Source organism: Glandiceps talaboti, chromosome 2 (genome assembly GCF_964340395.1).
Source record: "Glandiceps talaboti chromosome 2, keGlaTala1.1, whole genome shotgun sequence".
Lineage (NCBI taxonomy): Eukaryota > Metazoa > Hemichordata > Enteropneusta > Spengelidae > Glandiceps > Glandiceps talaboti.
Genome location: NC_135550.1, coordinates 18186528 through 18209211, shown reverse-complemented (window position 1 = coordinate 18209211; position 22684 = coordinate 18186528). Strand labels below are relative to the sequence as shown.

Genomic DNA, 22684 nt, shown 5'->3' with positions numbered 1-22684 from the left:
TGTAATATTGTAGGTAGACACTAATGATAACTGTCTGGACCAACATTATTATGAATAAAATAAAATTTATGTTCAGAATATTGAATTTGACCCTTGCTCTTCCCTTCCACAGGTAAACTTGATGTACATTTTGTATGCTATGGCCATCTAGTTCAAATTTGAAGTCCCATCATTTCATCCATGTCACTAAGGTCATACAAGTTCAAAGTGTTTGTATTCTGCACTCAATGTTATACTGTCTTGTAACAACATTTACCTTCACAAACATGTAAATTGCAAAAGTATGTCACACATTGTTTGAAAAAGTCCCAATACTCAGCAAGGGGGTGGGGGTGGGGGGTGGGGGGTGGGGGTTCTTTCCAACAACCATGACCTTCACTTTGACAAATATACAGATAGTGAATCTATTTCACATACATGTACATCACAGACACAATGCAAAGTTGAAGTATTTGAAAGGGTTTTGGTACTCTGGATTCAGGGCTAGCCTTTCTAGTGACCATGACAACATCACTGTTTGAATGGGTCTTGGTGTTTTTATTCATGGAGGGTAGTTCTTTTGAGTGACCTTGACATTGACAAACACTCATGTCATTTCATATATGTTACTGAGGCCAAGCAAATAAGTTATTACTACTCTACATTGGGAGGGGGGGCTGTCTGTTCTGATGACCTTGACCTTGCCCTTGGCAACATTCAAATTGTTACATCGTTTCATACTTATCACACTCTAAATGGCTCTGGTACCACGTTTCTATTACTTTGCATGCAGGGTCAATCTTTTCCAATGACCTTGACCTTGAGGTTGACCTTGTCAACAATTACATTGCCATGTCATTTAACATATATCACTCTTTGAAAGAGCCCTGGCACTATTACCCAACATGCATGTTTTCTTGTGACCTTGACCTTGATAAAGTATCCTGGCACTGTTGTTTTGCGTACAGGGCTGTTCTTTTCAATGACCTTGATGTTTGACCTTGAAAATATTAAAATTTCGTATTAACAGTTTGAAAGAGCCCTACCACCATTACTCAGGTTTCTTGCGACCTTGACAAATGATCACTCTGTTTTCAAAGTGAACTCTGTGATAATAGTTGGTAGTTCTGGTTTCTGTATCTATGTGTGAATTTTTGTTTATTATGATTACTATGGTAATGTGTTGATAATTTGACAAGTGTCACTAGTATAGGGTATTTACTCCGTCCCTTTAGTATACTTTGATATCAAAAGTGATGTTCAGCATTAAAGTTAGTTCATGTAATTGAATGATTTCTCTACCTTTGCCCTCAAATGAAATGACCCTGGTGTAAATTAATTTGAAAAATAATGCAGTATAATGCAGTATACACAAAGCAAAGCTGCATGAACTAATTTCTGCTATTTCTTGTTTCCTCTTGTTGCAGACCACTGGCAGATTTACAACCCGCAAACACCGATGTTGTACTGGATGAGAACTTCAGTGAACAGGAGAACCTTAAACCGGGTCATGTTGGCATCAACCAGCCAGAACAGAAACCTTCCTTACAAAATGAGTTTGAAAAAGAGACTGTTGAACGTATTGAAGAACTGATACAACAGCAAATGGTTGAAGAAATAGAATTGAAGAGAGGAATGTATGTGGAAGAAATTGAGAACGTAGAGAAGGAGGAGGAAGAGGAGGAGGAGGAAGAAGAAGAGGAGGAGGAGGAAGAAGATGAAGAAGAGGAAGAGGAAGAGGAAGTTGAGGAAGCTGTTCAACAACAACAAGAAATTGTGGAACCAGGAATCCAAGAATTGAAACTTCCATTTGTGAGGAAGCCTATACTTGCAGAGGAAAAGGTCAAACGCCGGAAAGGTGCTCGAAAGAGGAAACCAAAACGGATGAGATTTCACGATAGTCATGCAATATTGGAGGGAGAAATGAGTTTTGTAACTTTCCGAGATCAGTTAGGACAAATGTATAGTGAGAAAGAAATGTCTGTACAAGATGATGTCAATGTACAGGTTTTAGGAGCTATGGGAGGAACATTAGATGAAGATGCATTGGCAATCAAATTAAACAGTGTGCAAAATGGTGTCGCTGGTCGACCACCAGTTCCTAGTGGAAAGAGAACTTTGCCATCTTCTTCTGTATCAGGTGCTGCAAAAGAGCATGTTTCTGTAGAAAATGGAGTTCTTGATGATAGGCCTTCTGTACCAGGATCTTTATCAGTACTAAATGAAAAAGATATTCATCTTGAACAATATGCACCAATGTTAGAAGAAGAAAAAGAATCAAATGAGCCAGTAGAAAATGGCTATGTTGATCAAAACTTTGATTATAGGGACCCCGATATGCATCTAGAAGAAAATATACACTTTGAAACACATGAGCATATTGGCATGCCTCCTAGTGGAACAGGTTTGCCTCAGGAAAATGAAAGACAGTCTTCAGCACATGGCGGGGAAGAACACGTTGACAATTTGATATTACTGAATTCTGCCAAAGACCCTGATCAGGAAGAAGAGCCATATTTTTACCAAGAAGAGAAGCAACAGGTTAATGTGTGTGCAATAAATGATGTATACGGTAGGAAACAAGAGGATATAGTGTTATGGCAACCCCCACATGTTGAAGATACTCAACTTTGGCATCCACCAAGACGTATTTCAATTGAAGATGTGGATGAAGTACCACTCAAAGTGAAGAAAGAAGACAGCAGTCGACAAGAAGATGAAGAAGGTTACAAGAACAAGGAATTTACACAAGAACCTGAAGCTGTCTTGCCAGTTGAGGAAGAAGTTGTACAGAGGAATATCATTGATTATCAAGAACCATTACATATTACTGAAAATAGTGACGATGATGTACAACAAAGGAGGAAACAGTCTTTACAGGATGTGAAAGAGCTTCCAGAAAGTGCCAAACAAGAAGACGTTGTTGTTGATTCAAGGCTTCCAGATGCTGATATTGAAGAACTTGATCATGTGCAGGAAGTGATCATCAAAACACCTGATTACCAATATAGGGAGGAGGAAGATGAACAACGAGTATCTGTTCAAGAACAGCCTATAAAGGAAACTGAACAATTTGAAATACCAGAACCACAAGAACATATTGCATGCGATTTGATGAAAAGAAAATCTTTTGATGAAAAATTAAATGAAGCAGAGCTTCTTGAAACTGTTGAAAGGCAAAATTTGCCAAGTGAAAAACTTACTACTGAACATGGTGCTGAAAAGTTTGATACAGACAATATTATGGCACAGGGAGAGATTCCAGACAATGCCATGAAACAAACTAGCATTCATGATGAAAAAGAAATAAATAGGACTAAAGATTTTGCCTGTAATGATGCAGAGGAGGAAATTACAAGCAACTTACGCTTGGAGCTTACAGCTAAGCAAATACATGATGATAGGGAAGCAATGGAGAGATTACTCACTGCTAAAACTAAACGTGAAAACAAAGCTGTACCAGCAGATTGGCCTATGGAAACTGAAGAAGAAGTAGCAGAGAGATTAGAAAGGCAATTGCACAGCAAAAAGACCTCAAGCAGAGACCTTATGGAACGTATATTAGCTGGCCAAGAGCCAGATATTGAGGCAAGTCATGATGATGAAGCTTCTAAATTATTACTCAGGGCTAGGACTTACAGGCCGACTAGGTCTTCGTTTGAAGGAGAATCACTTCACAGGCATCACGCAATAGATAAACGTGTAGAAGACTCTGCAGTTAACCACACCAAAGATGTTGTTTCAACACCAAGTGTAGTTCCTGGGACAGAACTTCCTGGTGCTATGATTACCTCAGATTCAGAAAAGAAGTGTTTGGATGGTAAAGAAGCTGTATCTGATCAGCTGGCCAAAGATAATAAATATAGTTCTATAAACAAAAACATAGGGAATGTAATAGACGCTGTAGGAGAACAGCACAGTAACAGGGAATTGGAAACAAATACAGATGGGATCAAAGATCCGTATAAAACAGTCTCAAAGCAAACATCTGGGAAAGAGGCAGTGGAGGAGACTCGTGATTCAACAAAATGGACGTTTAATGATATGGAGAGAAGGCCATCACTAACACGAGGTCTTACAGTTCAGACTGCTAGACCCAGTGGATTGACAAGTCAGTCATCTAGTGTTTCACCACGGCAAGAAATGGAAGATATATTCGCCATGTCTGTAGAGCCATCAGGTGGGAAAGGTCCAGAGACAGAAACAAAAATGAAATCAGAAGATGAACTCAGTGACAGACAGATAAAAGTGAAATATGCTCTGATTGATAAGAGCTCTTCTGAGATGGATCAACTCAGTCAAAGCTCGGCATCTAGTAGGGATTTCAGCAGATCAGATCGCTCAAGTCGATCCGGTAGACAATTGCCACCTGTGCCAAAACTTAGAGAAAAATATGGAAAACAAAGAGAAAGGAAGAGGAACAGGAAATTACCATCTGTTCCTACAAAATTTGAAACTACTGAAACAGCTGTTGAATTCACTGCTTTTAGTCCACCAGCACAAGATGACATAAAAGATGTACCAACCAAAGAAGATCACTTTTTCAATGTTACTGCCAAGCTTCCATCTTCAGTTTCTATTCCTGAGGATGACCTAAGTAAGAGTAGTAGTGATGTAGCTGTAGCATATCATAAGGATGGAGTACATGCAGTCAGTGACTGGCAACCATCAACCTTAGCAGTTGTGACAACGGTTATGATGGATGATGATGCTGTCACCATTGATCCAATGATGACTGTAACTGCCACACAATCCAAATCAAAATCTTTGTTATCTGTCGATGAACAGAATGCCTCCAAACTGCCAACGACACATCATTCTGGAATCGCCACTGAGACAAAACCAGAAGAGTTTGATGAAAAGGGTGACACTGGACATGAAGAGAAAGCTGTGAGATTTGCCACTAGTACCACTGAGTTAGATTCCTACCATAAAGATGATCATATGCGAGATTTGTCAGGAGGGAAAACCTCAGATTCTCAGTGTGCAACCCACAGTCAGTTACCCAGTGCTGTCATTGATGGAGGACAAGATTCAATAGGAATGAAGATCTTCCATGATGACTCTATTCCACCCTCTCCAGTGGCCAAGAATTTTCACCATGATTTCTTACCGGAGCCTTCAGGTGCATTAGATGTCCTACCAAAAGATGCACAGCCAACACGTATGCCCACAGTAGATAACGTCTCAAAACTCCTTGCAAAAGATACCTCAGATAATAGACATGACCAAATTGCAGAAAATAATGCAAAGACTGAGGATGTTATCGAAATGAAATCAGAAACTGGTGCTGTTGAACAAAAACACAAAAAATCACATGGTCGTAGTAGGGAAGACAGAAAAGATACTTCACAAAGACAGAGGAAAAGAGAGCTGAGAAAACTGCCTTTTCCTGCTAATATACCAACTTCTTTCAAAGTTGGCAAAGGTGGAATCCCTTTTATTCCTGCAGGGGGTCTTACAAAGCCTCCAAGCCCAAGTGAGAAATCTAGAATGCTCAGCAAAAGGAGAACTGAGGGGAGATTTGTTGATGATGATAGGCAGCCAAGTGAGGCAAGCGAAGTATCAATAAGTAACAAAGTAGAACACTATTCATTAACTGAATCTCCTGATGCACTAAAACATTTACATAGTAAAGAATACAAATCAGATGGCGAGTCAAGTCAGCCTGAAGATAAATATAGTGATCTTAAGACATTCTTCTCAAAAAGGAAACCCCGCAGTGATAACACAAAACCATCAGACACCATAAGTGATAAGAGAGATACGGAAAAAGTCTTGGATGAAGTTTCCAGTAAACTAGAAATGAGTGTAGACCCAGTTCAACAGTCTAACGTGACAGTCTCTGAAAAGCAAACAGAGAAAGATGAAAGTGAGAAACGAGTGAAAAGAAGGGGCCATAGAAAACGAGAAAGGCAGAGAAGGAAGGTAGAAGAGAAGAAGATCGAAGGAGATCAAACCGAAAGTGTAACTTCTATGCTTGAGTCAGAAAGACTGTCAGGTACAGTGGCAAACCAAGGAGAAAGTGTACAGGGAAATGAGACAGACTTGATGACAAAGAATAGAGTAAGTGACATTGGTGGTGAAGTTGACACTGTCCTTTCTGCACAGACTGGGAATATGAATTTGAACTCACAGGAACAAGTTGTCTCAAAGCCTTGTCGGAAAGCCCTCTTTCAGGTTGCAGAACAGAATGAAGTAATGACAGAAGAAGACATTGAGAAATGTGATGAAAGGGAGATGAGTCATGCCTTAGCATTAAGTAGTAAACTGACAGTTGAGGAAATAGCATTACATAGCAAACGTCTAGTGAATAAATATGAAAAAGAAAAAATGCCTGTTACTGAAACTGAAACTAAAAAACCTTCCACTGAGCCTCCATCACAACCCTCTAAAGAAGATGTAAGGACTGATACAGCACCAATGCAACAACAGGTACCCTCAGAGAAAACAGAGCAAAGTGTAAGTGTGTCAGGAGTGCATGATGACAGGAAGGAAGCCTTAGTCAGGAGAGATGAAAGAAGAAGAAATCGAAGGCAAAGGAGATCATTGTCAAGTGACAGAAGTGTACCTGGACAACAGTCCAGTAAGTCTGAAGAAGGTGCAAATGAGACGGCTATCGACCAGGCTGCAGTCAAGGAAGATGCCGATGAAAAGAAAGAGCAAGAAGAAGAGCGGCAGTCACAGAGGAGGAGAGAGAGACGCAGAAGGAGACAATCAAGAAAAGATTCTGAAGAATTATCACCTGTGACCAGCCCAACAAATGTGAAGGAAGAAGAAAAATCACTGAAAAGTGAAAAAGGAAAAGTAGAAGAAATGACGGATGTTATTGGTGATGATGGCCTCAGGCATTCTGCATTGAGTCAAGATCAACCAAGGTCACCAAGAATTGGGAGGACAAGAAGGAGTGAACATGCTACAAGTCCAGTTAGAAGTCCCTCTCGACCACGCCAACCAATATCTCCTCATAGAAGAACACGAATTATTGTACCAAGCAGGAGAAAGAGCCCCCAGAATGAAGGCATAGAGCAAGAAACCCATCCTGACTCGCCAATCAAACAAGAACCTGAAGTAGAACTGATGCCAGAACGAAGTCCTTCTGCTTCACCTAAGCCAGGACAAAGAAAAAGATGGCGTAGACGTACTCTTGATGGTGACCAAATTGAGTTACCTCCAAAAGAAGGTGAAATACCATCACCAACAAGTCCCAACAAACTTAGTGTTGAGAGTTTTAGCCAAGGCATGGATACGTTGGAAATTCCTCAATCAGCAGGAAGTCCAATGACTTCACCTTTGATGAGAAGAAAAAGGAGCAGAAGGAGAAGACCATCAACAGATGATGGTATTGTTGACACAGCCCAGGACTTTGAACAACTGGATCCCATCGAGACATCGCCTAGTCCCTTTGAGACATCACCTAGAGAAATGTCTTACAGGTCTAGAATCTTCACTCGAGGAACTCGAGCCGTGTCACCTTTCAATGAGAGTGCATCTGGGTCACCACGTTCACCAAGGTCGTCTCCTAGGTCACTAAGGTCATCACAAGAAGATCCGCTGTCCAACTTATCCATGCCTAGTGAACATACTTCCACACCTAAAGATGATGACAGTCAAATGTCAACAGCAGCACCAAACTCCATGGCACCAAGACCCCCACCTGGGCAAGCTCCAAGGTGTATAGCTGCAAGGTAAGGTCTGGGATTTATCGTGGCATCTTATGTTTGATTTGATCTTTGGTTGGGAGTAAACTTTAATATCAAAAATATACATGTTGATGCTGTCTGAACACATTCCTCCAATTTACAGTTTGTCAGTTTTTGATTTATTCATATCCAAAAGGGAACAGAGTTTGGTTTCAGACCAGCGGATAACAAAAAAAAACACAAGGGCCTATTTTTTTCCCTAAAGCAATTTATCATGTTGAAATGTCAAGAAAAGTAGTATCAAATTATACTTCTGTATGCAGAAAGAGACACAAATTAATAGGTTTCTGCAGGCAAATTACACTTTACATGATGATCTTAACATCTGCCATGAATTTCATTCATGAAGTACATGTAGAGTATTCAAAACTTTTCATTGGAACAATCTGTGAATGTCTTGTGTGCATGTTCTCCTGAACAATATTTAATAAAGTAGTAATAAGAATAATAACATGTTGAGTATAATAACAATGATAATGATATTTTCCATGAACAACTATCAAGTTTTGTTTGAATATTCGATATGCAATGTTCAGGAAATGTTGAAAGCTGGCAAGGCTATAGCCACCAATACATGGAAGATCTGATAGTGGAGTATTCATTACCATATAAAAACATTGTACAGTTTTCTTGGATTTACCATTGCAATCTGTGTCATGTACCCTACCACATTCAGTACAACTTGTTGAGTATTACATTTTGAAAAATACCCAACTTTTATGGTACAAGGATGTTAGGAAGGGTAATAACTTAAAATGACCACAGGAATTCTTGTCTGATATCCCAATATTTGACCCTCCTGTAACCTTTCAATGCCGTAGGGCTGGCAGTGATCCAACTAGTAACTAGTATCATAAATTGAGGCTGTTTTAGCGCTGCTGATGTCACGTCTTAGGTAAACTATGACTTATGTTAACATACAGAGGTGAACATAGTGGGTATTTTGGGTTTGTCACAGGATATGCCAGCAAACAATATGCACATTTTGTAGCATGTACTATAAGATGGTAGAACCACACCTGCACTTGTCTTGTAGCTTTCATCAGGTTGTATTTTTCTATGGTGATTTGTATATAACATTCTGCTGTGTTGTTTTTTTGTGCATGATCTAAAATATTTGGTTATTAATGAGATGGTGATTTAATCATCATCAAGGGGAAGATGAAAGACAAATTCTGGAAGAAACATTTATAGGCATGCTTGTTCTATAGTTTGGCATCATCTTTCCTAAAATAATACACTCCCTTGCAACTACCCTTTCACATCCTGTCTATTGTGGTATTCTCAACAACTAATTAGTGAATTATTGACTCTCATGACAATATGTTGAATACTATAGCAAAGGTTGGTTTACAAACTGCATTCAATTTTTTTGTTGCAGACGGCGGCGGTTTCGGCCAGCTCACATAGCATCGCCACGAGAACATGAACAATTAACACAGACGACGACAAGTTAACCGCAAATCAGAGCCACTAGATGAAAGCATAACAAAGATGTTATGTACGTAGCTGTTAAAGCCCCAAGCTGTAGACAGTGCTCAGCTGATATCCACAGACGACCTTATACAAATCTGTATTCAATAATCAAGAAATAAAACCCACATCAATAACTGCTGTCATTTAGGATGCTGATTATTTGTATATTTTGATAATGGACAAATTGAGACAACTTTAACCAATCATAGTGGAGTGATAGAGACCTAGATTAAAGGTAAGGATGTTCATTTCTAGCACAAAGATCGCCTTGGACGTTCACCCCTTAGTTTAACCATTAACCCACTATGGAACACTTGTTACCTATTAATCAACTGACAGCCAAACACTTCGTCACTGACCTGGTAATATATTGCTTGATCTGGAGTCAACAAATATCACAGAATAAATCATGAAATAATTGCTCCTATTTCATTTTGATGAATCCATGAGATGTATCATTGCAAGACTGAAGCTATACAACATAGCTTGGAAACTGCATGTACCGCAACTATCAAAGAAAAATTGACAAAAAATATGAGATGGATCAGCTGTTTAATGATCCTACCTACTTTGTCATCATGATCATAGACTAGATCTGTCATCAAATGTCCTAATTTATCATCAAATACAGCATGATAACCTCTCAAGGACGGCAGAAGGATTCTAGTCTTTCATCATCCCACATTTCCTGCTAACGTTTCTTATTTTTGTGTTATTACTGTATTTAAACACTGGTGATGTGATACATGATGTAATGTGGCTGGTGTGGTGTGGTGTGGTGTAATGTGGCCTGGCATGGCCTGGCATGGCATGGCTGGTGCGGCATGGTGTGGTGTCGTGTGGTGTGGTGTGATGTGTCGTGCCATGGTATGGCTAGTGTAGCATGGCTGATGTGATGTGATCAGATATGATGTGATGTGATAACTTACAAGGAAATGTAATGTGACATAAGATAATAAAGTAATGTGTAATGTGATGAAATTTGTAATATAACATAATGGAATTGATCATAACATGACTATGGTCGGTTGTAATGTAATTTAGGCATTTATACACATCTTTAAAAAGCCCAGTGGCACTTAACATTACCAGGAAGATTAATAATAGAAATATCTACAATGAAAAAAGAACAGCTTGTAAATAGAGTTGGAAACCTCTATCAACGATGAAATAATGAACCTCAGACAATTATAAGTACTTGTAACTAAAAATTTAATAGCAGTCAACAAAGATTCCAGTTTTTGTCCATGACAATCAGTGTCATTTTATCTGTTAATAGTGACATCTTGTCTCTTTTATACACTGGATATTAAAACAATCAAATAAAGTATCATGTTTTTTTTCCATTTGATCATTTGAATAATGGTATTGTCACAAAATAGAGTGTATCCCCCCCCCCCTTGATCCTTGTGATCTACAAATGATCTGTGCAGTGATTGTAACTGTCACACGATAGTGACATTTCAGTGCTATCACATACATACAATATTTCTATCAGGAGACATGCCTGATTGTGAGGGTGGTGACCTCAAATGTCCCATGATATTAACAGCCAGCAGTATGTTAGTATGAACCTGTAAAATAACTGTAAACCTTGGTATGAAACCTTATTCTCTAGTTTAGGTGTTGATGGTTTATGTTTGTCTACTGAATGACATATATGTAACCTTGACATTGCTCTGCTGTCTCGCTTCAAGGTCAACTATGAACTGTCATTTACTTTTACATGTATCATAGTAATACAAAAATGTATGTTATGTGGTGGGAATAGATTTGAAGGTGGGATTGGGATGAGGATGTGGAAGGTGTAGATTGGGAGATGGGATGGGAGTGATTTGCAGATTTGGAGATTGGGTTGTTGCAGGGTGGATTTGGGGAAATGGGGTTGTTAGGCTGTGGTGGTTATTGGGATGGGATTGGGATGGAGGTGATTTGGAAATGGGTGTGGGAATGGAGATGATTTGGAGGTGAATGTGGGATGGAGATGATTTGTAGGTGAATGTGGGATGGGGTGTGATGGAGATGATTTGGAGGTGAATGTGGGATGGGGTGTGATGGAGATGATTAAATCATGATGATTTAGAGGTGGGTAATGGAGATTACCATGTTGAATTGCAGCCAGCCCGTGATTGTTGAAACAAATATGGTTTGAATGAGCATCCCTACAGAAAAAAAATATTTATAATGTACATTAGTTTCATTATTTGTTCATTCATTTCCAGTAAGCCCCCTGGAGAGCTAGTTAAATGATAAATGTGCCTGTTTCGATAATACTAATTATTTTTAGCACTTCATAAATTATATTTACTACTTTGTCCAAGTAATTTATAGTTGTTATCTCGTCAATATGTTTGTATAAGGCATGTTCTTCTACTTTCAAATGTAATTTAATATCTGTCTATGTATTTCCTTCCATCAGGACATCCATACTGAATGTCTTTTATAATCTGAACAAATGTGACAAGAAACCAACGAGACTTGTGTCCGTGCCACCATAATTGGTGTTGAAATCGTATCATCCATTGATTATTTACAAGATGACTACATACTGCCACACACAACTGGAAGGACCCTCCTCCCTGCCAACAGATCTTGACTGGAAGCATGCTCCTCCCACCCATAAAATCAGAACTGGAAGGTCCCTCACCCATCGGATCATGACAGGAACAACCCTCCTCACTTCCATCAGATCACGGCTGGAAGGACACATCCATTAGATAAGGACTTGAAGGACACTCCTCTCACCCATCAGATCAGGATTGGAACAGCTCTCTTCCCTTCCTTCAGCTCAGGACAGGAAGGACCCATCCATTAGATTTAGGCTGGAAGGACACTCCTCTCACCCATCAGATCAGGACTGGAACAACCCTTCACCAATTAAGTGATCTCATTGATTCAGTAGTTTAAGTGGCTGGTATTTATAGTCTCTGGGTTCAAAGCCTCAGAGAGTGAGAGACAGCTATCTGCTACAAGAATGTATTTGTTTTTTTATAAACTCACTGTGGCCAACACTCTCGGAACTCATGAAATAGACACTGATGTGTCCAAATAAACAGATAGACAGAAAAACTGTTAATTTCTGTAATTATATAATTTGAATACTAAGTATTTAAGAACTTCGTAATGGTAGAAGATGATTGGCCATTGAACAGTTATGGCAACAGAAGGAAATTTAAGATTGAAGATGATTGGCCATTGAACTGTTTGGCAACTGAGAAGCAAATGTAAGAATGAAAATGATTGGTCAAGATGACTAATGAAGTACAGTTAGTTAGTTGGATTTTGTGGATTTCCAACTCTGGATACTTTTTTTTTTTTCATTTTAAGTGGAATCTTAAGCTATTTATGCTAATTCAGGTGCTGGTCGTTGGACAAAAAAGATTCAACACATCAGACATTTGTAGTTTTAGTAATTTTTACAAATGGTAAAGTCATTAATATTTTAATAACTTATAAAAAATGCATGGTTTATTTATTTGTAAACAAGTGTCTATAGCAGGTGTTATAATTAAGATTTTATTGACTGACAAGTTAGCAGTTGTCATGTTCAACTGTTATTTATTTTTTTTTTGAATCTCCAGACAATATCAAACCATTCATCCATCCGTCTAGTCATACGGCCATCTGTACAAATTGCACCCACCATTGCACTTTTGTGTATCATTCATATAATCCACCTCATTGTTTTGTAGATTTCGCTTAAAAGTCTGCAAGTGACAAGGGTGAAATGAAATTTACATATTGCCGACGTATATATTTTTTAGGGCAGTCTGTCATTCTGAACATATCCACCAAGACATATTATATTTACTGCAGTTTTTAGTTCCCCTGGCATGTCAATATGTTGATGTGTAATCAGCTGGCTGCATTGATACTGAGTAGACGTGCATATGCATGTCAGATCATAGGAGGTGTAAATGCATCAATCACTATGGGAATGAAAACAAGGATGAAGATATCTACAGATTAGAGAGAATAAATGATCTAGATGATTTTTGATATGACGTTGTTGACTTGTATAGTGTATCAAGATATCAACAACTGCCTCATATCTTTTACATTTTGTAAGTTTTATTTGGAATATAATGCTCCATTATTTTACCCCACCAAAAACATTTCATGTAGTTTTCATTTTCTTTTAGATTCTCAACATTACATTTGTACTTGATTTTGTTGGTTATTTTCCATTCAACCTTTCTCAGCATTACTTTTTCTTCAGTTGAGTTTCTGTGGCTCTTATTTTTTTTTTTTTTAGTTCAGTGACCAAATTCCACCTCGTGAATAGTCCCAGTTTTTAGGTTGATAATAATAACGATGATTTGATAAAACCTACAGTAGTGAAAGCTGTCAGAAAGGCAATCAGCAAAGTATCAGTATGGTTTAAGACAGAGCTGTATTTTTTTTACAGTGTAAATATCCTGTTGTAATCTTCAACTGCTATGCCAATCTGTGCCTTGTAAAGGGCTTTTACTGCTGTTTCATACTCCAGCCAATTTAACAAATAAAATTGTTTTAAAAAGTTGAACTGTCTCGTGTGCTATGGTGTTTGTTCTGTGGGTATAGGAATGCCATTCCACGAAGTAAAGGCATTTCATAAACTTAAGAGTTCTGGAGAATCATTTCATGAATGTACATCACATAAATATTCATGACTCCTTAGTACTTATTACCTTCAAATAAATATTCATACCTTAAGATAAAGTCATGTTAATTGTTCATCTAATACATATGCATATTTGCTAACGCCCTTGAGGCAACGCTGGACCTCTGCTTTGACAATGAATGTGAAGCAACTTCTTTCAATTTGGTGGTTTTGGCAATCATATGAAATTTATATGATGTGAAATCATGAAATGAATCTCCAGAACCCTTTGATGGGGTAGAAAACGCTGGCAAAAAAATGACACCTATTACCAGTTTATTCTGTATATTCCTGTTTAGTTCTGACGTTACCTGGGTTACTGAGCTCTTCAAATTATTATCTGCACATGAAATAAATTTGCAAATGTATACAATTTTTGCAGTATATATTATGTAAATGTATGTATTGAAGTAGTGGTAACTCTGGTGTATTTTTTGTTGGTTGTTGAAATATGTATGATGTAAACAAGGCAAGGCTGATTTTATCTTTGCTGCTGCACTTCTTTGTGCTTGGGGGAACACACAATAGTCATTGTCACCAAATCCTGCACTACGGACTGAAAAGAGTGATCAAATATTGCTTAGAAGAGGTATGTTGTACACTAGAATGAGGCATTCTGGGAAACAAAGAAAGTTGGGAACTAAACCACTCTTGAAACAATTGCGAAACTCCTAAATTTGTTGACTTCCCATAATGCCTCACTCGGCATATAGCAGGTATCTTCTGAGCTAGTCTGAAAGATCTTGTCATTGGTTCCGCATATGTAACCACTCGCAACCCCACATGTCATCATATACGTAAAAAATAACTTTCACGCTACTTCTGAGCCAAACTTGCCAATATTCATTGCTCTGTTTTACGGTTAATAGAAATGACTTCTCTTGATTTCCTTAGCATAAGAAATGCAGTAAAGATGCAATCAGCATCACCTTCAATTCAAGAACTGTGTTTCCATCCTTTCTGAATATGTAAATGTTTTGTCAAGTCTGGCCAGTTAATGCTCAAACAACTACGTTATTTATATTATTCAATCAGAAATTTTATTGGTCACTTTATCAAGTGTAAAACAATGATCTACATAGGGATGACATAATCCAAGTATGTAGACTAAACTCGGAAATGATTAACCATTCCATTTTACCCTGTCTAATCTCTCCAAGCTTTCATGCATAGTATTCATGAAGTAGAAAATTTGAATATATTATTTACTTACTATATTTGTAAAGTGCATAGCAAATTTTAATTGTCCACTCTGTAAGTATACATCTATAACTATCGAGTGTTGCTTAGCTCTGCTCTTACTTTAAACCCAGTATTTACCATAATTGTGAAACTACCATTTGAAATGTAACCTACTATCACATGAGCTGCCAAGTTGTCCTAAATTTTCCACTTTCCCAAACAAATAGGAAATTTGATACTATTACAGCAACAGTCCATATACATACAACTTCATCTTTAAAGTACACCCTTGATAAAAATTTCTCACAATCCCAAATGAGGGCGCTATACTTAGACTGTAAAAATGGCTGCACTCTGAACATGCATGTCTCTTGGTGTGTTGTCATGGTAGCTGAGATGTTATTACTTAACAGAAACAAACAACTTTGTAACTGGAGTACCAAAATATTAACATGTTCAGCTGAATGAGGTAGAGGGGTTAGTGCAGCTGTGATAGTCTTAATTGAAGGTATAGAAAAAGAGACACTTCATTATCTCTATAAATTTATTTAATATGACCATCTGTGGTCCACATTTTTCCATTATTATTTTATAAACTTTATCAGTATGAACTATAAACTACAAGTCCAATCTAGCCCTCAACGGTTACATAAGACTATCTACAAATGGCGAAAGTAGCAAAAGTGGTGAGGCTGTCAGAGTCTAGCATTGTCATACATTACATAGATTGCACAGTTGCAGTGTCACAAATGGACTATGAGGGCGCTTTTCATAATTAACATGGTATGGCACCACTAACACAGTGTCATGTTTTTTTCTTCAACAGCCCATTCTAGTTCATAATATGGGCTATAAATCAAGGTTTAATCCCAAAATATCAGCTGGTTTTCAAGTTTGGATTGGATTTCTATACAACTAGTTCAGATTTAATAATTTATCTACTCTTCTCATTTCATTGTCTAATTTACATTTATTTCAAGCTATAGTACTGCTAGAAGGCTTTTTATTATGCAAAAACTACTATTGTTTGGATACACAGACTATCATCCGAGTATATTTTCAGTATGTAGACAAAACATTTTTTTACTAATTGCATACAATAATTGGTCATACACTGGCTGCAGTAGTACTATATGAAGCAGAAGATAAACATCCATCTTTCTTTTTCACAGAGCCTCCATAGTCGACAGGATGGTTGTCCTGACAACCATTCTTTCCACACGGGCTGCAAACTGAACATCATTCCTGCTACAGAGGCTTCGTGTCATATAATTACCTAGACAACCATAGAAGTGTCGGCCATTTCTAGATTTATATCAGCTTACAGATCAAATGTGTTTTCGATATTATCAGCAACCATTTTGGCGATTGCTAATGACGATGTCGCTGCAGGTGAAGGGGCATTCCTGACATGCAGTACTCTACTACCAATTCCTTTCTTGCCTATGTCAAATATGAAATCATCAACCAGGCTGCCATCTGTGTCCAACGCTTGTGCCCTAACACCAGCTGGTCCCCTAATGAAGTATCGAAGACAAAGAGTGTTGTAGTAAAATAATGAAACCACAATAATTTAAAACCATATCTAAGGATTACATAACAGAATATTGAACATAATTATCTTGTAAGTTGTATGATAAATAATTTATTATGCGATGACAACGCCAAAATGTTGAATGGGCAGGACAGAATTTTGTTTGTTGTGTTGCGTTAAGACTCTCATGTGACTACCATTTTTTAAAAAAGAATTAATGTATAGATATTTGCAGAATATGCCATTACTGTTGGTTATACTGTATTACCACTGAGGATCTCATTTAGAGAGTGCAAACTTTCTAAGAACGTTCATTCCAGCGTATTATAGGCTGTCAACAAGACGTGAATACTAATTACCTATTTGACATAGAACTTCTGAAACAATAGCTTGATTGTAATCTTGTGTAAGATACAATATGAGAATGGCTTTACTTTTCTATCAAAGGAGTCAGACTCAATGCTAAGATTTCTTGTAAGTATGGTTATGAGAAAGACAAAAGATTATATAGTTTGGCCACTAGGGGTGCTGTTCAAAGGCAGCTTTGAACCAGAAGTGAGGGCCATTTAAAGTTGTATTGAGTGTTACTATTGCCTCCTATGAAAACTTTCATCATTTCCCAATGTTGCATGTTAAAATTTGGTAAAAGGTTCTGCTAACTTCATTTCAGATGAAATATTTTTTTAGGAACTCTGAGTTTTCAAGTTTAACCACATTTTGTTGTCTGCTTCATGTTCTACCAGTGTGTGATTTAAACCCTCATTTTTCTATGTAGAGTGTCCTTTTGAGACAATTCATACAAAAATGACTGAAGGTAACTAAACAGGAATGTGACACATTTATTGACACCCATGTTTGCTAGTAGAGAGGCAAAAATTACAGTCTGAGACTGATGCCAAATCCTTTATTTAATTTTGGAACAAACAGCTCTTTTATATTTTGTAGTTTTACACAACCCTGGTCATATGTTCTAACTAATTCTATTACTTTACCTTGTGACATCACTCAGTTTCAGCTCAGGAACAAATTTCTGTAAAATCTTGACTTGGGCATTAATATTTAGTCCTCTGTACATCTCTCCAAGGCCATAGGAAAAATGTTTAAAGACCAGTTTCCGTAGACCACTGAACAAAAAAACCAAAATATTGAAGGTCAGACAAGCTAAGACTTGTAAAACACTAGAGTCAACGTTTCATGTATGTTTTCTATCAACCATATCAACAGCTAGGTGATTGAGTATCACAAAAGTAGAGATTTAAATTTCGAATACTCTCAAATTATGACAAATTTACAATTGATGGTTATTATTCAAAGTCCAGTATGCACAGTATGAACAGAGGATGATGTATAGTGACTATCCACATCAAACTATCACAAGTGGCTATCCAATGTTTTTGCGTAATGCTATTCTGGAAACAAGGTCTTACAAACAAACAAACACTGAAAAAAGTGACCTCACCTAAAAGTGAGAGCATCAGCTAAATCAGATGGACTGAAATCTGTGTATGTATAGCCTTCACGTTTGAAAGCTAACACTGCATTAGGACCAAGCCATATAGATCCATCAATACGAGGTGTAAAATGAACTCCCAGGAATGGAAATCTTGGGTCAGGTACCTGAATTGGGAAAATAAACAAGATATTGTATAAAGATCATAGGTGTCTACAAACTAGATAGCAAAAATCTAAACTCAACACTCACCTGTTGATCTGATGTGCCACTGACACATTACTTTATTGTGATGCACCAAAATTTGGCAGTTTGCATATCCCAATAACTATGTGGTGACTCACAAGAAAACCCAGTTTTTATCATTTTGGCCCACAACAAAAAATTCCACATTGCTAATGAAACTCCACAACACATAATACGGAACAAAATAAATGATACCACTGGTATCATACCAGTCATGCAAAGGGAGTGACAGAGTCCAAACTGAGTGAGTATCTCCTTGCACTGAATGTTGTCGGCCAATAAAGCTGTATTCATTCTCTTTTTAATGAAAATCTTGCATCACAAAAATTCAAAACAAAACATTTTTCCTAGGTTTGAAGACATCCTTAAAGGATTTTGGTTAAATCCTAGGCTGTCATATCAGTAGAGCCATAAAAATTATATAGGATATACTCTTTTGTACAAGGCCAACTTTTTCTACAGCTCTACCAGACAACTGTTTTTTCACATCTAAATTTTTAGTCCTAATCCAAACCGAGTCCACAGTGCCTACTACACTGTCATTCCAGTTTATAAATTTGATTCAAGATTCAAGTGTACAATATTTGAAAGCTGAACTTACAGGATATATGTTACCATTAACAAGATAATTTTTCTCTGGTTTCAAGAGTAAATATTCTCCTCTGAAGGGAACAATTCTAGGTACTGAACTACGACCAGACATTTCAGCCAGACGATCTGAATGTAAGCCACCACAAGCGACAGCATATTTACACTGGATATTACCCTATAAACAAGAGACAAAACATTAGTTGGATTTGTGTCTTTTTAGTTGTATTTTTTTTATTGGACATTGGAGAAAAACATGTCAACATTGTGTTGAATTGGGTTTGAAATATGAAATAAGTAAAAGAAACACACTCCAAGACTTTTCTTTATATTTATGTGAGAAAATTTTCTGATTCAAACACATAAATTTGTACATTTGTCAGTAAATATACATACATACAGAAACAATAGTGAGGTAAATTCAGGAAGGAAAAATTGTGCTGAGAGTAGATTGTACATAACCAATGCTATCCACCAGGCACTAAAACTAGTATTCCTACTTTAATGTTAACTTTACTCCATATTAGCTGAATTCAATCTGTCTTACATTGTGCTGTCATCAGCCTGAAAGTGGTTGAATGTGTGAGGGTGCTCCGTCACGGCATATCTTACTAACTATTAAAATATTTCTTGACTCACCTTGTTTGTAGTGACTGTGACAGGATATTTCATACCTATTAATCAACAGTAAAAAAAAACCTTCAAATTATTTTCTTGAAATCTTGATTTCATACTTTCTGCTAGACTGACAGATTCCTTTTTATGTACACTCCTGTCTCTCATTACAAAGGTGTTTATCTTATGGTTAGTAAGAGTGCCACCAAAGATGAATCCCTCACTCTACCTTATCCTTGTATAATACTTCATGAACTGGTTTATATGTTCCAGATAACTTACAGTACATCACACTATATCATCTAAAAGTACTTGAAACTTTTATTTGATTTTATTGTGAAGTCAGACTTTCATATAGTGTAACTGAGTGATTATTCAAATATACATTGAGCACACACACAGTAAAAAATGATCTCGACTGTGCCAAACAAACAGCATTTTACAATGCAAAGAGAAAAGACAGCTTTGGGCATATCTTGCAGAAATGAATAATACAAAATATCTGTTACATGTATAATGTTGTCTTCTGGTTGCATATATTTATCTTATTCTACTTTTCTGTGATACAACTACTTTCTCCACCACTCTATGTTTCTCAATATAATGTTCTCCAATAGAAAAAACTATGACTGACATCATAACATTGGATAGTTATACAACTAAACTCTAACTTTGATGAAAAACTGTCATCATAGTCATTACAGCCTTCATTTGACATCACTTCATTGCAATACTTTGATTCTATTACCTTCTTTAGAATCAGTTGGACTTTCTCTTGTCATACTAAATCCTTTTACTTCAGCTCCAAGAGTTATACTGCCTCCCATATCTTTGAAATTTTTACCATACGACCTGGTGACTTCACCCCAGTCTACAATACCAGTATTTGGTGAATCTATTGCCTTTAAACCCTATCAATAGACACAGTGTATATGTTACACAGAGGAAAAGCTTTTTAAGATATCATGCCCCCCCCCCCCCATGGATGTAAGACAGAGCATTTTCTTATTATGCATGTAGACCCTTCATATTATGAATGTCAGAACTCAATAATTTGGTGTGTGTGGGGGGGGGGGGGGGTGTGGGGGGAGCATGCACTTCAGTTATGAACCAAAAATCATACCAATATTTTCAAAGGCCTTGTTTCATTACATCAAACCTACACAAACAATGACGTTTGAAGACTTCTGTGTGGTGTATAGACTTCTTGTCCATATTGAGTATACTGATGAGAAAAGAGTGACAAAACACACATACCCTACAATATGGTTCCCTTTCTTTGATTTCTTTTGGACCAATCAACTTCAAGCCTGGCACCTCGTTCTCTAGTCCTCTTTTATACAAACCATCAAGTCTTGCGGCTTGTTCAGGATTTAAAGCAACAATAAGCTGTCAACAGAATGAGTAGTGATTACAGATTAGAATCAGTTCTGACACAACATTGGCTTTCATGAAAGTCAAGCCATGAATGGTGACACTGTATAGGAGCTTGTTATAATTTGGAAACTATAGGAAACGAGGTACTTGATAATCAAATGTATGTGCTTGTGTGTGTGAATGTGTGTGTGTGTGTGTGTGTGTGTGTGTGTGTGTGTGTGTTTGTGAGTATGTAAGTGTGTGGGTGCGTGTTTGTGTTTAGTTATTTATTTATTCATTCATTTATTTATTTGTTTATGTTTGTTTGTTTGTACTATAAATATTAACTCCAGTGTATCTTAACCTTTGCCAGTGCATAGACTTGAGATATCTTTTTGATTCTCACCTTGCCACATTTCTTGTAAGGTACGTTATTTTCATCACAATACTTGTAAGCAAGTTGCAATCCTTCCACACATAGCTTAGCTTTTAGTGACCCTGGTTGGTAGTAGATACCGGCATGAATGACGCCACTGTTATGGCCACTCTGATGGGCAGCTGCAGTCCACAACAAAATGAAAATAAACCAGATGAACACTGAACGTGGGAACAGTTTTGGAATGGTGTACTCTTTGTCTTTGTCTTATTGATGATACTGAGAGACCAAAGATGGACAGGCAGACAGACAGACAGATGGACAAGCAGACAAACAAACATAGAGCCAGCCAGGCAGCCAGGCAGGCAGACAGACAAATATGTCTGGGGTCAAGATTGGGACAAAACAACAGATGTTTGACCCAAAAGTTGAATGTTGTATTTTGTAAATCAATCAGGTAATCAAAACAGATATAAATGTATGTTTTTGTTGATACCTTCTTACAGAAAGTTGGACAGTATGATTTGTAGTCAAAACTTACCAAGGACATTTTCTTTCTCAACAACAATAAATTTTAGTGTTGGATGTCGAAGTATTAGTTCTCTTGCTGTTGCCATGCCGATTATTCCTCCTCCAACAATACAAATATCATAACCAGATGTTGAACTGAAAATAGAATATTAAAACATGGATATTACAGATAAAATCACCTTTTTTTAAAAAAAAAAGTTTTCTTTATAAGTTTGTCTATTTCTGTTTATCCATATTTTATTGACAGAAACATTTCCATGCATGTGTAAAATTACCAATATCAATTTTTCATCCGAATTCAAATAAACAAGTTGTGTGGAAAACGGTACTTTCTTGAAAGCTATTAACTTTCTTACCTTGTCGAGAGGGGGCGCTCTCCATATTTTTGAGTACTACTCGTAAGTTTTGAGTGAAGAAGAGGAAGACATCTGAAGGACTGCTTGACCCTGAGTGACCGACGAACACAATGGAACACACCCACCGAACTCATCATGATTGGTACCTTACTGACTGGAATGCATGCAAATTAAAGGCACTAATATATGCTGGTGCGACAGATCTAAACCGCAATTGTGCTATGCATTCATTTTCAAGTGGATCGGATGTTGATCAGAGAAACAAACATCATGCACCCTGAACACGCACCGAAGTGTTCACAGACCCAGCTGATGGACCTCCTAGCTCGGTTCATGTTTTTACATTCGCACGTTGTTACAATTTACTTCGATAAATGTTAAAGAAACGCACGCTACTACCCACAAATATCGATACTCTATATTGTTATATGTATACTCTCTAGTTGGTGGATGTTGTAAGTTTGGTTCATACATTTTTAGACTACTATTAATTCAGCTAAATGATTTACATATAAAATTGTATGAACATGGCGGGTCTGGTTTATACCATTATACAGTAGATGTATCAATTTGTTATTGGAATATTTGGAAGCAAAATACTAAAACTAAAATGCCAAAGCTTTCCCTTAGTCAATACTTAAACCCTCAAT

At 37.3% G+C, this 22684-nt stretch overlaps 2 protein-coding genes across 4 annotated transcripts in view; one reads left to right on the top strand and one right to left on the bottom strand.

The window, feature by feature from the left end:
* LOC144453857 (uncharacterized) overlaps nt 1–13644 on the top strand; it is a 47297-nt gene extending 33653 nt beyond the window's left edge. For 2 of the 3 annotated variants that reach the window (XM_078145230.1, XM_078145229.1), the window contains exons 11-13: nt 1407–7667; nt 9064–9393; nt 11578–13644. In XM_078145230.1, coding sequence (XP_078001356.1) covers nt 1407–7667; nt 9064–9139 — 6337 coding nt within the window. In that variant the 3' untranslated portion in view covers nt 9140–9393; nt 11578–13644. Of the gene's footprint in view, nt 1–1406; nt 7668–8503; nt 8546–9063; nt 9394–11577 lie in introns of those variants that run through there. The other variant, XM_078145231.1, reaches the window with a different exon arrangement.
* Nucleotides 13645–14756: 1112 nt separating this feature from the next.
* Nucleotides 14757–22326, bottom strand: LOC144451280 (L-2-hydroxyglutarate dehydrogenase, mitochondrial-like). Its single transcript, XM_078142086.1, has 10 exons — nt 22035–22326; nt 21689–21813; nt 21178–21329; nt 20673–20804; nt 20164–20326; nt 19440–19474; nt 18814–18978; nt 17976–18133; nt 17509–17640; nt 14757–16499 (listed from the first exon to the last, which is right to left on the bottom strand). The coding sequence occupies exons 1-10, from the start codon at nt 22169–22171 to the stop codon at nt 16304–16306; spliced, it is 1395 nt and encodes a 464-aa protein (XP_077998212.1). The 5' UTR covers nt 22172–22326; the 3' UTR covers nt 14757–16303.
* Between the last annotated feature and the right edge of the window lie 358 nt (nt 22327–22684).